The following is a 15,458-nucleotide window of genomic DNA, read 5'->3' as shown; positions in this document are numbered from 1 at the left end:
GTTGGTATCATACAGACTGGAGTGACTTCCAGCGTTATGTCCACGTTTCAGACCTATTCACATCCTTTTTATGTAACACGCTTAGATCCCATATTAAGCTAACAGTCACTCAGTAGCTTTGAATGTGTGGAAAAGCTTGAAAACTTGGGTAAAACGTAGGATAGTGAATGAGACACACTCCCACCTGCAGCTACTGTTGAGATGAGCCTGAACATAACACTTCACCCCAAAACTCTGCCTGAAGAGCTGTGAAGTGCGCGATAGTAAAAGACTGGTTGTTCTGGGCATCTGCCAGGTGTGAATGTGTGTAACTCAGTGTGAGGCAGGGTGTCACTGACCACATGCACTTAGGTAAAACTGAAAAAGATGAAAAGTGCAGTGAGAAAATGACTGCCATCTTGTCTGGAGGTGATATTGTGAGTGTTTGATGCTAACTAGTTTGAGTCCTGGGGGAGTTTGAACGTATTAAACAGCTGTATAAGGCATTTTATTTCCCTAAGGGATATATGCTGATGTGTCAGATCATAATACCACCTCAGGGGGAATTATTAAATGAGTTGATGGGGTTTGATGTGGTGTCTGTGGCTGTCTGTCTGTTTTGATGTATGTCTATATCAATGTAACTGCAAGTGTCATGAAGACAATGAAGAAAATAGGAGCTGACCAAAATAGTGATGAAATGAAAATAAGAACTGGAAGAATGAAGTGTTTTCTGTCTGTCCACAACATATGAATTTAAGGCTAATTCTGGTTTATTACAACTTGGATCTTAATTTTGTAGTTTTGGCCATCATTTCTATCAGTTATGATAAAACTGTAGTCCCCAAAATACCTGCTGGGAACATCACAAGAACGAAGTGCCACCAGTCCAGAAACATGTGCAGTCAGACGATCAGACAGGTTGTAAACAAGCAGTTTTGCCAGCTGTTGTAGAGCTAGGAAGGAAATAAGCATCCTGACTGGAAATACGGATTGGCATGAGATGTGCACAGCCAAGGACAGGGGGGCTCTGCAGCGGGTGATGAAACTGCCCAGAACATCACTGGCACCCATCTACCATGCATCAGAGGTACTGCAGAGGTGAGGCCTGCAGAGAGGCCAAAGGATACCAAAAGAAAACACCCTCCCCGGCCACAGCCCTTTCACCCTGCTGCCATCTGGCGAGCGGTACAGAAGTATCTGCTGCTGTGCCACAAGACTACAGAGCAGCTTCTTTTCCTCAGGATGTAAGACTCCTCAACTCATTCGCTGCACTCCACCGTAAATACTAGTTTTTCATGTGTAGCACAGAGGGACTACAACTTGTATTTCGTTGTGCAACCTTGTGTTCTGGAATGACAAATAAATGAACCTTTAACCTCAGTGGCTTGATGCTGTAATGTGTAAGTGCACTCCACAGTGTGTTGGTACACCGTGGTATCAGTGTTGAGTGTAGTTACAGGAGAGAGCAATGAAACACTGATTTTCAGCTTGGTGTTAAGTCACTCTTTAAAGCACATGAAAACTTCATTATTATTTGCTTACTGTTCAATGATTGAAAACTTGGCTAATCTGCCTTAGGACTGCATGGTTTGATCACATAAGATGGCAACTTGCTGATTTTTATTTAAAATATTGCTCAGTCCTGATTGTTGCATGGAAATATGTGATGTCACCGATCCCCGACTGAGCCCTGCCCACTGCCCACCAGCAATGAGAGCCCAGAGAAAAAAAAATCACAGAAATCTCTTGTATGAAATCATAAAAATTGTTCCAACATCAGCAGAAAAGTGCATTACCACAGAACAGCAGAGATGATAATGAAAAAAGCTGATTTAGAAGGTTCGTCATGACGTTTTCTAAAACTTTACCCGTAAGACCGTGAAATGTATTTGCACACTGAAAGTCAAGCTCCCCTGTACATTGACTTCATGTTGCCATTTTGACCTCATCGTCGAGCAAAAGCTCAAAACCCTTTAAATGCTTTATCATTGCAGATATTTCAAAACCTTTTCAAGGCCCGCACACAATATGCTAAATATGCTTTTGCCTCACTGCACTGCTGAATTGAATAAAACTGAATATTTAATGTCTAGAATATGACTTGATATTTATCACCAGATTTCCTTTCCACTATATCTGAGCTCCTCTTGAACTTTTTGTACACGTATTGCAGAGCCAGCTGCTGCCAGACAATATGGGCAACTGTTCGGAGTGACAATCTACCGTAAGGGCTCATAACAGCAGAGCGGGGGAAAAAAAAACCCTCACAGATAAATGGTGACAGTGCAGACTTACGAGTGATTGAATACTGAGTGAAATGTCTTCAGCACCAACACAAGTGTGTGGTGCTGCAGAAAATATTTTTGTTGGTCTTTTCTGAAAAGATGATCTGTGGGTAGCAGAGTTTGCAGGTGGGTCATTTTACATCAGTATACCTTAGCATCGATCCGTTGTTCCATAGCTTTTCGTCTGAATCACCCCAACAGCCTGAGGATGTTATTTAACAACATTAATTATATAAAAGCGGATACTTGGACACTGTTACTATGCCTTTTTCAGATGACAAAGTGTCCTGGAAGTGAGTAACTACTATCACATAGTGGCAGAGGCTGCTTGTTTCTTCCTTTTATCCACAACTTTTATATAGCTAATTGATTTATTCATTACTTTAACTAGTTTTCACAACTCTCCATCGCAGCGTGTGGGGCTAAGGTGTGACAACTGACTCACAACAATGAAGACAACAACTTCCATGATCCAACGCAACTTCACAATGTCATCAAACTGCGTCTTTTCTTGCTGTTTTTATTGAGAGGCAGAAATTACATACTATGCGTTTAACGCTAGAAATCAAAATTAGAATTTCTGTCTTAGCTGAGCTACACACAGTCTTTCCTTGCACCACTTGGCAACTGCAGTAATACCCCCTGGATTAACCCTGGTGGAAAATGACTGGTGCAAATCAGCAGTATTTCATTGATCGCCACGCTCTCAGATCTGCGACATATTGTGAAGATCAATGAGTCTTGCTGTGGAACTGTCAGCATCTCTTGCCGCTAAAGCCATCAAGAAACATTCCCAGAGCATTTAAAGAAAACTAATGAATGCAGATACTATATATGATACTATAAAGATATATGGATGCTGTACAGTAACGGTGTATGCAGCCTAAACATATCAAACACTTAGGGAAGACAAGTTGACTGGTCTGTTCCAAACATCTTGAAGAGAAGTCACATTTGGTGAGTGAACCTTTCATGGAGGTTTTAAATCCTCTCATCGTTGCATGGCAGATAGAAGCAGTCCCCATGGACCAGAGAGCAGAGTGTGTGAGTGTGTAAGCTGACTACCACACCTGAAGCTGACTAAGAACTGCAGTGTTGGAGAGCTGAAGACCCTCGTGTGAGCTGAGCCGGTGGCCAGCTGTCACTCAAAACGAGGCCGGGCTTGCTAGCTTTCTCTATTTTTCACTTTATGCATGTTGTTAAGGTATGATAATATAGCTGTCCGTTATATCACACCAGCCCACGGGGTATATCACTCAGAAAGACATTCCATGTTATATAATCATCCCATTTACATATCGTTTTGCATAAAAGTCTTAATGCATGGTGTTGTTAAGACTGCCCTGCCATATTATCTCAAAATGCCAGCTGTGAGCAAACACATTCAAGAAAGAAGTAAAGGAGATCTGATTGTCAGCCAGGTGGTGAGAAGATTTAGTCTGAAATATCATCTTCTTTTTTACCTGTTTTCTAATATTGGAAGAAAAAACTTGAAATTGCTCCATCTGACTGACTGTAAGCACCCACCCAAACACCGGAGGAGTACTGATATCTCTGGTTTCTCCTCTTAACTCAGGAAGACCTTGAACATTCGAATGTAAAGCTGGGCTCTTGCAATCTTGTTTAACTGCATTCGATTCGGAGTTCCAGGCTTTGATGCTCAGGTGAATAAAAATGGTTTGCCCAAGTAAGAAATACAGTAAGCATTTTTTATCCACTGCAGACCTGGAAAAGGTTATCCATGGCTTTACTTCCACTTGAATAGACTACAACTCTCCACCAGTAACTCTGGCATCAGTCAAAGACTCTAAAAAAGTGTAGTTAGCATCAGCTGTGTTTGAGTGTCAGCTCAGGTCTTTTATTTGTACATATAGTGAAAAGTAAGACTAAGAGTACTGAGGCACAGAGGTGATTTGAGCTAAACGCTAACATTAGAATGTGAACATGCTGACAAACAGGTATGTTTTCCATATTAGTGTGTTAGCCGACCAAACACATGGTACAGCTGAAGCAGGTGGGAATGTCATTACTTGTGCAGGTATTCGGTTATAAACCAAAATTTTGGACAAATTGAAATTCTGACTTGAGCCTATTACAATTCACCTTGAGATGGAACATAAATGTCTGAACCAAATTTTGTGGCAATCCATCTGATTCAATTTCATTAAGATAAAACCACAAACGTCAACCTCATGGTGGCACTAGAGATAAAATGAGGGGATGTACCGAAATCACAACCGAAGTTGTCTCAGGACACTTATAGAGGCGGCACAGACCAAACACTCACTATCTACAGAGACCCAACAATTCCCTCATGTGCAAGCACTTGGCGACAGTGGCGAGGAAAAACTTCCTTTTAAAAGGCAGAAACCTCAAGCAAAACCAGGTTCTGGGTGGGTGGCCATCTGACTTGACTGGTTGGGTGAGAGAGAGGCAGAGAGAGAGAGAGAGAGAGAGAGGCAGAGAGAGGGAGAGAGAGAAAGAGGCAGAGACAAAGAGAGGCAGAGATAGAGAAACAGGCAGAGAGAGAGAGGCAAAGAGAGAAAGAGAGGCAGAGAGAGAGGAGAGAGAGAGGCAGAAACAGAGAGAGAGAAAGAGAGAGAGAGACGAAGAGGCAGAGACAAAGAGAGGCAGAGCATATAGAGACAGGCAGAGAGAGAGAGGCAGAGAGAGAGAGAGAGGCAGAGGCAGAGAGAGAAGGAGAGAGAGAGGCAGAGAGAGAGAGAAAGAGAGGCAGAGGCAGAGGGAGAGAGAGAGGCAGAGGCAGAGAGAGAGAGAGGCAGAGGCAGAGAGAGAAGGAGAGAGAGAGGCAGAGAGAGAGAGGCAGAGAGAGGAGAGAGAGAGGCAGACACAGAGAGACAAGAGGCAGAGAGAGAAAGAGAGACAAGAGGCAGAGAGAAAGAGAGGCAGAGGCAGAGAGAGAGGCAGAGGCAGAGAGAGAGGAGAGAGAGAGGCAGAGGCAGAGGTAGAGGGAGAGAGAGAGAGAAAGAGGCAGAGACAAAGAGAGGCAGAGATAGTGAAACAGGTAACAGGTAGAGAGAGAGGAAGAGACAGAGAGAGAGGAGAGAGAGAGGCAGAGGCAGAGGGATAGAGAGAGAGAGAGAGAGAGAGAGAGAGAGAGAGAGAGAGAGAGAGAGGCAGTGGCATAGAGAGGGTGGACAGAGATACAATCACAGTAGCAGTCACAGCTCTAATAATAGACTTAGCTATATGAAGTATAGCATTATACGTATGTGATATATTTATGGATGTGATGTATGTACATAGTAGTAGCAGATATTTTTGGTGTACTTTTAGGGTAAGATGTTTTGCTAATTGGGTGGCTAACAGGATTCCATCATCCACTAGTTAATATAAACCATAACCAAAGCACCTGATCGTTCTTTATTTGAATGGTCATAGTACCAATAAAAAACCTGCAGGCAGTTTCTAAATCTTTTGAAATGTTCCAGTCTGCATAATACAAACTGTACAATACAAATGTATTCAAATGTCATCCCTTCAAAGAGTTACCTGATGACTCATTTTCATTTTCAAGTAACACTACATTTGGTTTGACCCTGGTTAAACGCTTCCAATTTGAGGGTAAATTCCAACAACTTCCAAGAATGAACTCTCGATGATTTCCAGTAAGACAATGACTCATTGTTTGCATAAGATAAAATATGCGACTCAGTAAAATATTCAAAACACACAAAACAGTTTAGCAAAGTGCAGCCTTACTCAAATATTCTATTGATCCAACCCAGCGGACATGCAGCTTCATAAAGTGCTACACTCGCTTTCAAGAGGCATCCGTGTCCGCGTCCATCAAAAGCCGAACACAACGCTGTTGCAAACCATTTGTATTCATCCGCAGTTCCAAAGGCAAGACAGCCAGATGATTCAGCAAATCTCTCCAAACACAAGCCCAGGCTTCTTAGGGGCAGATTTTCACTTTTCCCAGAGACTGAATCACAAGGTTTATAAACTGTCATCCTGCACAGTAACACTGCTACTCCAGCCCATAATGACCCAAAACGCTCCTATTGTCACAACAGTCTGAATGAAGTCTTATCACTGAGCTTGAAACCCTGAAGCAGCTAATTATACTGGTCTATATCACACTGCAATAGGCTGTGAATTCATTTTTAATCCAGTTTTTCTTCATGATACAGTTTAACAATTAAAAGGCAGATTTAAGCAGTAAAGCATATTTTATGTCTCTTTTTGACTTTTCCTGGGCCTGCTTAATAAATCAGTCTGGTTTTTCAGATTGTTCCAAATCAAAGTAAAAATGTAATGACTACACTTACACCCTGACAGCTTGCCAGCCCTCAGTTAGACCCTTAAAATCCAGGGCAGCAGGTTCAGTTCAGGTTGGCAGCTCTTTCGAATGTTTGTGGAACAAGACAAGAATTACGCAGGTTGCTGGTTGGCTAATTTTACTGCATATTCAGGTCACAGATTTTAAGATCAACAACAGCAAAGCATCCCAAATCAACCTTGGGTCTACATGTATATAAGGCTCATTCATGTAATCATATAAAGAAACATCTTGCAAGTACATTTAAAGACCGAATATGGGGCTAAGACTTCTACCAAGGTTGTTATTTCCAGATTTTTTAGGCTGAGTAATACCACAAAAGAAGCAACACATGAAGCTGAGGGGCATGCACACATACAGTATGCATTCACAAACACATGCGAAACTCCACCAATACTCAAACATATCAAATATTCACCATTTGTAGGCTTGCAAGTTTGTAGATTCTTTTTTCAATGGATTCCAGTGACGACAAGTTCAGAGAGGACAAATACATATTAAAACATTCATAGATCCAGCTGTGCAAAATTCTCTAACCAGAAAAACCCATTTAGCCGCTGGCCATCCATTCATGCCTCAGTGTGCTGGGTCTGCAAAATGCGACAAATTTATTTGTGTATTTCAAGTCTGTGTTGGCAAAACAATGACCAGATGTGGGCTCGTGAAGTTGTACCTGCCATCTCTGCATGCAATATCTTAACAGCACGTTCATATATTGTGGTCAGCGACAAAAAGTACAAATGAAATCTATATCTATATTTTCTTTCAAATGATTCCTGAAGACTACAGCATCACTGAAGTGGCTGTCATCAGTCTGCATACTGAAAAATACATGTTATCCCATACAGTCACTACCAGATGCTTCAACTATGCAGAGCGCGGGCCTCCAGTTTAATAGTCAGTTTCTGGACAGATAGAGCAGACACGTTTGCAGACTAATTCATGTGTTCCTGCTGTTCCTGCACTTCTCGACATCAGTCTGATATCTGCACACAGATGTTAGCAAGCGTTAGCCACCCAGCAGGTAGGGACAGATTTAACAAAGTACGAACTCTCGTTACCAGAGATGACACCTCGTCAACAAAATAAAGAGCTGATAATAGTGTGTGTTTTTTTTTTTCAATCTCTAAATTAAACTAAATACCATGACTTATAACAGTCCAGACTGCAGCAGGTGAGCATGTGGTGTAAATATTCACCATAGAGGTATTATGTTTTGTTTCTTTTACAGATGAAGAGAAGAATGTGGCTTTAAGCACAGAAACTATAATAATGCAGAGAAATCATCTATATCCTTTTGTTTCAGTCGTCCTGGAATGACAGGTTGAAATGACTCATGATGTTTGTCTCAACACTAACAACAGTCAAAGTCTAACACCTTTTTTTCTTATGCGATTTGTCCTTTCTGTCTTTAATTTATTGTGTCCGTCTGTTTTATCCTCCTCTTTTTAGGAGGGGACATGTAGCCTGTGGGTTGAGTGGGTGAGCAGAGTGGGATGGTGTCAGGGAGGGAACAGGGTAAAGGCCGTGTGGTGAGACATAATAGAAAGTGCAGGATGGGGAGAACGACAGCAGAGGGTTAGGAGAATCTAGTATGCTGCATTATTTATATCTAAATCTTGGAAAAATCATATGAGTAGGCACTGAAAATAGGCTCAGGATACCCAGGAAACAGCAGCCCTGCTGAAGTACACGATTAAAATATTGTATAAAGGTCACTCATTGTAAAGGGCACTGGAACAATTGCTCAGCTGAGCCTGCTTTATCACAATTGTCTGCTAAGCTGAGATGGCTACAGGAATAAGTGAGATCTACAAGGACAAACGGGGGAGAAGTCGGCGCATGTTTAAACTGCTGTTGCTGAAAAACTATTCAGTCGAAGTTAACGACCAATCAGCTTTGGAGTGCTACGATTTTTCTCTCCCCGCGGCTAAGTCATTCAGATAATAAGGTTTCTCTCAATAACAGAGCAGACTTAGATGAAGTCAATTTACAATTTGAATGCAAAACATTAAAGGCCAAATTCATTAATGGGGATTATCACATCGCATCCTGGAGAGGTTAATGAGGGAGAGAGAGGAAGAATGTAAATTTTACTTTTGTTTGCCGACAACAACATATATAACAGTTTGGAGCACAGTTCATCTCATAATGTTACGGAAATTAGCTGGAAAGTATCCAGTCATGTGTTCACAAAGTGGTGAACCTCGCTCCATCCTCGCTTGTGAGCGACTGAGCCTTTCAAGGACGTCCCTTTTATACCCAATCATGATACTATATATATATATATATATATACCTGTTACCAATCCACCTGTTTACCTGTGGAATGTTCCAAACAGGTGTTTTTGGAGCGTTCCACAATTTTTTCAGTCTTTTGTTGCTCCTGTATCAACTTGTTTGAAACATGTTGCTGCATCAAATTCAGAATAAGCGGATATTTACAAAAAACAATAAAGCTGATGAGGACAAACATTAAATATATTGTCTTTGTACTTTTTTCTAATGAGTATATTAGCAAATAATCACATCCTGACTTTTTTGGAACTGAGGTTATCAGGTCATCATTACCAGAATTTACATTAAATGTGGTATCAGCCTCAAAAATCCAGTATCGTTTAGGCTCCTATCTCCGTGCTAAAACTTAATGTAGTATTTAATATGATCAGTCATAAATACAATAATCCCATACAATCAGTATTAATGCAGACAGAAGTTTGCAGCTAAACAGAAAACAAACACAAGAGGAAGAACGATTTTTTGTCTGCAGTAAAGTAAAGTCATTTTCCCCTGTTACAATCATGAAATGTTAATTAAGCATCATATTTGCATAAAATGCTTATGCTGCACTGTAATTATTTGGCAAAATTAATGTCTTCATTATACGTTGATTACCTCCTCAACTGTAAAATGTTTTCTGGAACATAAAAGGTACACACAAGTGGGTGAAAAAGCGAAATGATCTGCATCGCTTGATGTGTTGCGACATCGACAGAGGAGTGAAAAAACCTATTGAGGCTTTATGTGTTTGACTAATCGCAGATTGACTGTACAGCTCAATATCTTCCATCTGAGTGTGTCACTACATCAGGCATCCAGCTGGGATTGTCGTCAAATGTCTCCATTCCTCAATGTCTTGTGAGAAATGCAGGCTTTTACCGCCCTGATGAATAATGAACCAAGGCTGACGTATAAGTGTTGTCACAAACGCACGGATGGGCGTTTGGCAGCAGCGTCTGCAGTTTAATCTCCTCTCAGCACATGGAAATATTCTGAACCGTCAAAATTTGAATATATTGATGATAGCGAGGTCATGCCTTTCAATTTTGTGAATGACACAATTGATTCATCACTTTGGAAAGGAGTGAATGGTCCTAAATGTTTTCAAAATGTGCTCAATGGAAGCCTAGTTTAGGGGTTTATGAACACCATAATGCATACTGAATCAGCCTGACTCTCAGTCTCACATACCAACTCTTCCATTAATTGATACTGACATTATCCAGAGTTTTTATTTCAAAACAAAGCCGCCCGTAATGGAAATGCATTGAATTTTGTTATTGTGAGATGTTTTTGTTATTGTAAGATGCTTTGCCCTGTATGTCATACTCCTGCAGAGGTTATACCTTATGTTGTAAGCAGTCACTTCAGGTCCAGACGTCACACTGCACAGCCAAAAAATGGTCCGGCATGTAGCCCCACGTATGACGACCATATGTCGACTGTACATTCTGTCATCTGAGGTGCTGATTTTATGATATCTATGAGAGCACATGGCCATATTAAGAGCCTTTAATATGCGATGCAGCAACATTTTGACATAAAGCCTGCAGACTGCGATACTTTTGAAGAGGGAAAGGCTAGCAGTTTCCCCCTGTGTCCAGTCTTTGTGCTAAGCTAACCAGCTACTAGGGGTAGCTTTATATTTAGTGGACAGACATGAGAGTGCTATCAGTGTCCTCATCTAACTCTTGGCAAGAAAGTAAGCAAGCAAATTTCCCAACACGTTGAACAATTCTTTTATATTCTAGGCACAATCTCAACTGACTCCAAGTTGTACTCTTGCACAAACTGTAGAGATTATGGGCTTTTTTAAATTAATTAATGTACTTAATGAATCAAATTCTCTTTTCCAGGCACTCTAACTAAAACAGATAGTAATATTCAAAATGAGAAACTGCCCAGTAACCAGTGTGACCTGTTGGCCGGTGAGCAGCACCAGTTCAGCAAACACACCTCTAATCACTTTATGCCTTAAATGTGTGACAAAAGTACAAAATTTGCACCATTTTAGTTCAAAATAAATAGACGCTATCATACATTTTCACACAATGACTCATTAAACAATCCTGATGCGCACAAAACTCTTATTCACACTGAATTAGCATCGTCACTGAACCTTCATCAGCTCAGTGTCATGTGTCAGGGATTTTATAAAATAGGTCATGAGTCTCCCTGTAGACTTCATCTCTCACTGTGGCCTTATGACAACCTCCATTTGCTTTTTTGTTGATCTGATAATTACTAATTGCCTGGGGCCCATTAATCTCTTTTGGCTCTTGGGCGCAGTCACCACAGATGGTCCGTAATGGTGTCAGTGCATTATGGCCTGTAGCGTAGCACACTAACATATCTGAATGTGTTAACAATATACTTACACGCGGGCAATATAACGTAGCATTGCTATGTCAGCATGTGTCAAAGTGTGGCGGGGCCGTGTCAACTGATGTGTCAGTGGTTGACCGCTTCGAGGTCAGAGAGCCACCCGTGAAAACGGAGGCAAATATTTATCCAGATGAATCAGCACAACTGCTGAGGTGGCAGCAACGGCAGAATCACAGGCGGAGGACGTCGCGAGGGAGGCCCTTAAAATAGCTGAGTGAGACGGAGAGGTGGAGGGTGAAGGAAGAGGGAGAAACTGAGCGAGACATTTGTAGAGGGCCCAGAGAGACTGAGTCAGGCAAAACAAACAGAGGGAGGCAGCAATCAGAGGGTCAGTTTCATAGAGTCCGAGGAGAGTTTGAGAGGACAATACGGCGTTATAAAAGCACAGAAGAAACATTTTGAAAGCATAAAGAAAGAAGCAAAAGAGAAAGATAACTAAAACTAATATAGATTGAGGTAGAAATAAAGAGAGAGAACTTGAAAGATATGCATGATTATCAAGGTATCATTAAATGAATTTCATTTCAAAGCAAGATAACTGATAAATCACCCAACCTGACAAAAGGCAAAGCTAGGCAAAGTCTGGCAGAAGGAAAACAGCTGCCTTAAGCTCTGATCAGATGGGATGCTTTTATCTCCGCTCAGATGCAGAGTGCTGCTGTGAACGTTGCTAGTAACAGAGAGAGTAATGGCTCAGAGGATGCAAAGAGCTTTACATCACTGTCGTTGCTATGCAACTATCGACTATTATAAGTTAACCTAAAGTAGCAAAGGTGATGAAGTTTTGAAAAATAAAATGGACATGAAGGAAGTGGAGTGGATTAAAGTTGAGACACATCCACGGCATCACCCAAAAGTCTTTCCATGAAGTCAGACAGATACGTCCTTGAGGTGTTTAATTTGATCTGATGCCTTTTGATGTATTTTTTAATAACTGGAAAATGTAAAATGGACCTTGATTGAGACTTCAATTCGAATATTTTAGAATTAAAGCTGCTTGAAGGTTTGTCTGCTCACCCATCTCGGGATGGTGCCGTCCCTCAACAGGAACGCTGACTGTCCGCCGCAGCAGCTTGTTCCTGTGAGACTCTGAGCGCCTCTCGCGCATCAGCAAAGGGTGTACCTGCACACAGAGAGAAAGCACAAGGTCAGTACGCAAACACACGCTCCTGAAGTACAGCCTGACGCTCTGTGCAGAATATGAACATGCAGCTATGCACTGTTTGTCCTCCTCTTCGCTGCATTCAAAGAACCATTGTGTTCACATTATGCTTTATTAATGTCTGCAATACTGTGGAAACAGCTGTGGCTAAATTGATCTTTTAGTGATTTTATCTAACTTGTCTTTTTTTTTTTTTAGAATAGACTGAAATGATTAAAAAAGCTGGTAACAAACAGACAAACAAACACAAAGGAGATGCATAGCAGGTGTCAGTAAGGTTCCCAACATCATAAATGAACTGACAGACCTTTGATCAAAGCAACAACCAAGTGGATTAAATTCATCCAAGAAATGTATTTGAGGTTAATGTGGGGTCAGATGCAATCCACAGGCTACCAGTTACATCATATGCTTTAAAGTCTTAACACACATCGTTCAACAGAAGTGGCTTATCTTGGTAAGAGACAAAGCAGGAATTCTAAAACTTCTAACATCCACAGCAGTTCATCGTGTGATGCATTACGTCTGATCTGGAGGAACTGCAAACTGCAAAGAAAAAGAAAAGGAAAAAAATGTATGTAGAAGAAATAAACCACATTTCACAGCTCCGGCACAGTTGGCCCCACAGTCCCCGAATTCATAAAAGTGAGACTTGGGGGAAAATAAATGGGAGAATGTGCCACACTAATCAGAGGCACTGGTCCTTTTGAAACATCACAGTTACTCTCAGAAAATACAGCATATACTGTAAAGTACAAACCTATAAATCTTGACTGAACACCAAAGCTAGTTCTTTGTTGGCACTGGGCCCCAGAACACCAAGAAATGTGCTAAGAAATAAAAAGTCACTGCAGAAATTCATGATGACTTTCCTTTCAAAGGAACACACTGTGATGCATTGATGGGTGAAAGCTGTGTTGCTGTATTCGACTGTTGTATCTTACCAGATACAACTGGCAACTGAGAGCATGTAGCATTTTAGCCTTTTTTAGCTCATGGCTAGCAAATGTTGTTCTTATCAGCCCAGTTTCCAGCAGTAGCAGGCAGCTGTTTCCAGCAAAAAGCCCAAATAAGTCCCTCTGCACCCTACCCAGTGATTTAAAGACCCAGGTGGTTTTCTCAGGAGGTGGTGGAGACAAAAGCAGAGCTAAAAGGAGAGATGGACTTAAAATCCATGTAAATGTTGCACCATGTCTGCTTAATGTGTAAATAGCCAGTTTATACAGTTAATACATTAACACAACTTTATAAAGAAGAATGCACTCCATGGCCACTTTATTAGGTACACCGATAAAATCTAATTCAATCATTTCTTTGGGGTAAAACTTTCAGAGAGGTGTTAATTACAGTATGTGTTTATTACTGTAACACCGCTCAATATAATATAGTCCAGTTTAACACCCCTGCGCCCTACAATCTCATTAATAAACACAAATTAAAAAGAAATACCTCTTTGCCAACCAAAAGTGAACATTATTGTGTTTGTTAAAGTAAAATTTATGGCTGAGCTGTTGTGTTAGATTGCATTAGATTTTGCAGGTGTACCTAATAAAGTGGCCCCCGAGTTTATATGCAGCAGATTTGTATTTCATCTAGTTGCGGTGTTCTTCTGCACCCAACTGGCCAAAAAAAAAAAAAAAAAAAAAAAAAATTGCAACTTTAAAAAATGCCAAATAATGGCTTTAAAGTGACTGAAGCCACTGTCCTCTATGTATCCTTACTGACATGAATCTGTGGAAAACAGCCTTGTCTGTGTTCTGATGCGAGACTGCTGTGCCTTTGAATGTGTCCTTTTGAGACCAGCGTCTAACTGAAATGCAACATCGGGACATAAAAGAGCTGGTGTGAACACAGAGAGCCAGTGTCAGAAGGTGGGACTAACTGCAGGGCAGAGCAGGAGAATGCAGCCTGGGGGGCTTTGGGGCGAAGCCAACAACAGTGAAGGACACTGGCAGGTCACACTGAGCCATATGTCCCACAAGACAGCCGAGTGCCACTCACTCTAAAGGAGCCGTGTTAAGATGAAAAGACGCCAGAGTGGGTGTGTGTATTGTCGCGTGTGTGGGGGTGTCGCGTGCATCTTACTAGTATTTTGTATGTGCAGATGTGTGTCCATCCAACGCAAGGACACATAAAAAATTGAATGCAGACGCTGCTCCACTTCGAGCTAGTAATATTCTCCGCCACCATGCTACAGCTGCATCACATCGGACACATGAACACACACACGCCCACGCACACACGCAGTTAATGTTAGACCAGCCGAGCAGAAGATGCTTCACATCACAGCATCAGGATCCTGCTCATATGAGTCTTTATATTCAGCCTTATCAGGGAAAAGTAGCATAAATCAGCTGCCTATATGATTGCTCTCCACTTTGCTGCTTGTGCAACCAAAGTGCACAAAACTACATTCTAATACGTTGGAACATATTGCTTGTTGTGATGAAATTACAGTACAAACTCCTTGATGAAAAATATATTAAGCAGCATCCATTCTTTATGAGTCCAGTGTGGGAATGCACAGAGCGTGTATGTTAATTTACTGTTTCGCTTTTGTTGGGGCGATGAGAGGTTTTGCCGTTTGTCAAGTTTTCTATCTAGCTGGCGGTCTGTCACTGCTTCTTTAATCCTGAATGAAATATCTACTATTAGATGGGTTGCTCTAAAAAATGTAGCTTGAGACCTTCATTGTATCCAGAAGAAGAATGTAAAGGACTTTGCAGAGGCTGTAGCTTTTCATCTAGTGCCACCGACAGGGGAAAATTTGACCAATATTTCAGTTCATGATAGGATGCACAATATATTAATGCCAGCACAGCATTAATACTGTTTATCATGGCAAATGTTGGTAAACTGGCATAACATACTGCGACAATGTTGTCACCAGCTGCATCTGACTGCTACAGAGGGCAGCAATAACGTGTAAAATTACTGTACAGACTTCAGCCTCGAAGGCACAATTAGTGAATCGATTTTTAAAAAAAATCATGGTGTCAAACAAAATGTTGCACCCAAGATGGCCCTGCAATATGGCAGCGCTGTGCTGTGAGATACGA

The 15,458-nt window shown here is 41.3% G+C and overlaps 1 protein-coding gene across 1 annotated transcript in view; it reads right to left on the bottom strand.

The window, feature by feature from the left end:
- The window catches only part of syngap1b (synaptic Ras GTPase activating protein 1b), a 102,053-nt gene that overhangs the window by 71,840 nt on the left and 14,755 nt on the right, over positions 1-15,458 (bottom strand). Inside the window, exon 2 of the mRNA XM_041942928.1 lies at positions 12,255-12,360. Within this exon, the coding sequence (XP_041798862.1) occupies positions 12,255-12,360 (106 nt within the window). The remainder of the gene's footprint in view (positions 1-12,254; positions 12,361-15,458) is intronic.

Source organism: Chelmon rostratus, chromosome 8, assembly GCF_017976325.1.
Source record: "Chelmon rostratus isolate fCheRos1 chromosome 8, fCheRos1.pri, whole genome shotgun sequence".
Lineage (NCBI taxonomy): Eukaryota > Metazoa > Chordata > Actinopteri > Chaetodontiformes > Chaetodontidae > Chelmon > Chelmon rostratus.
The sequence above is the reverse complement of the archived record's forward strand: the minus strand, read 5'-3'. Positions and strand labels throughout refer to the sequence as shown.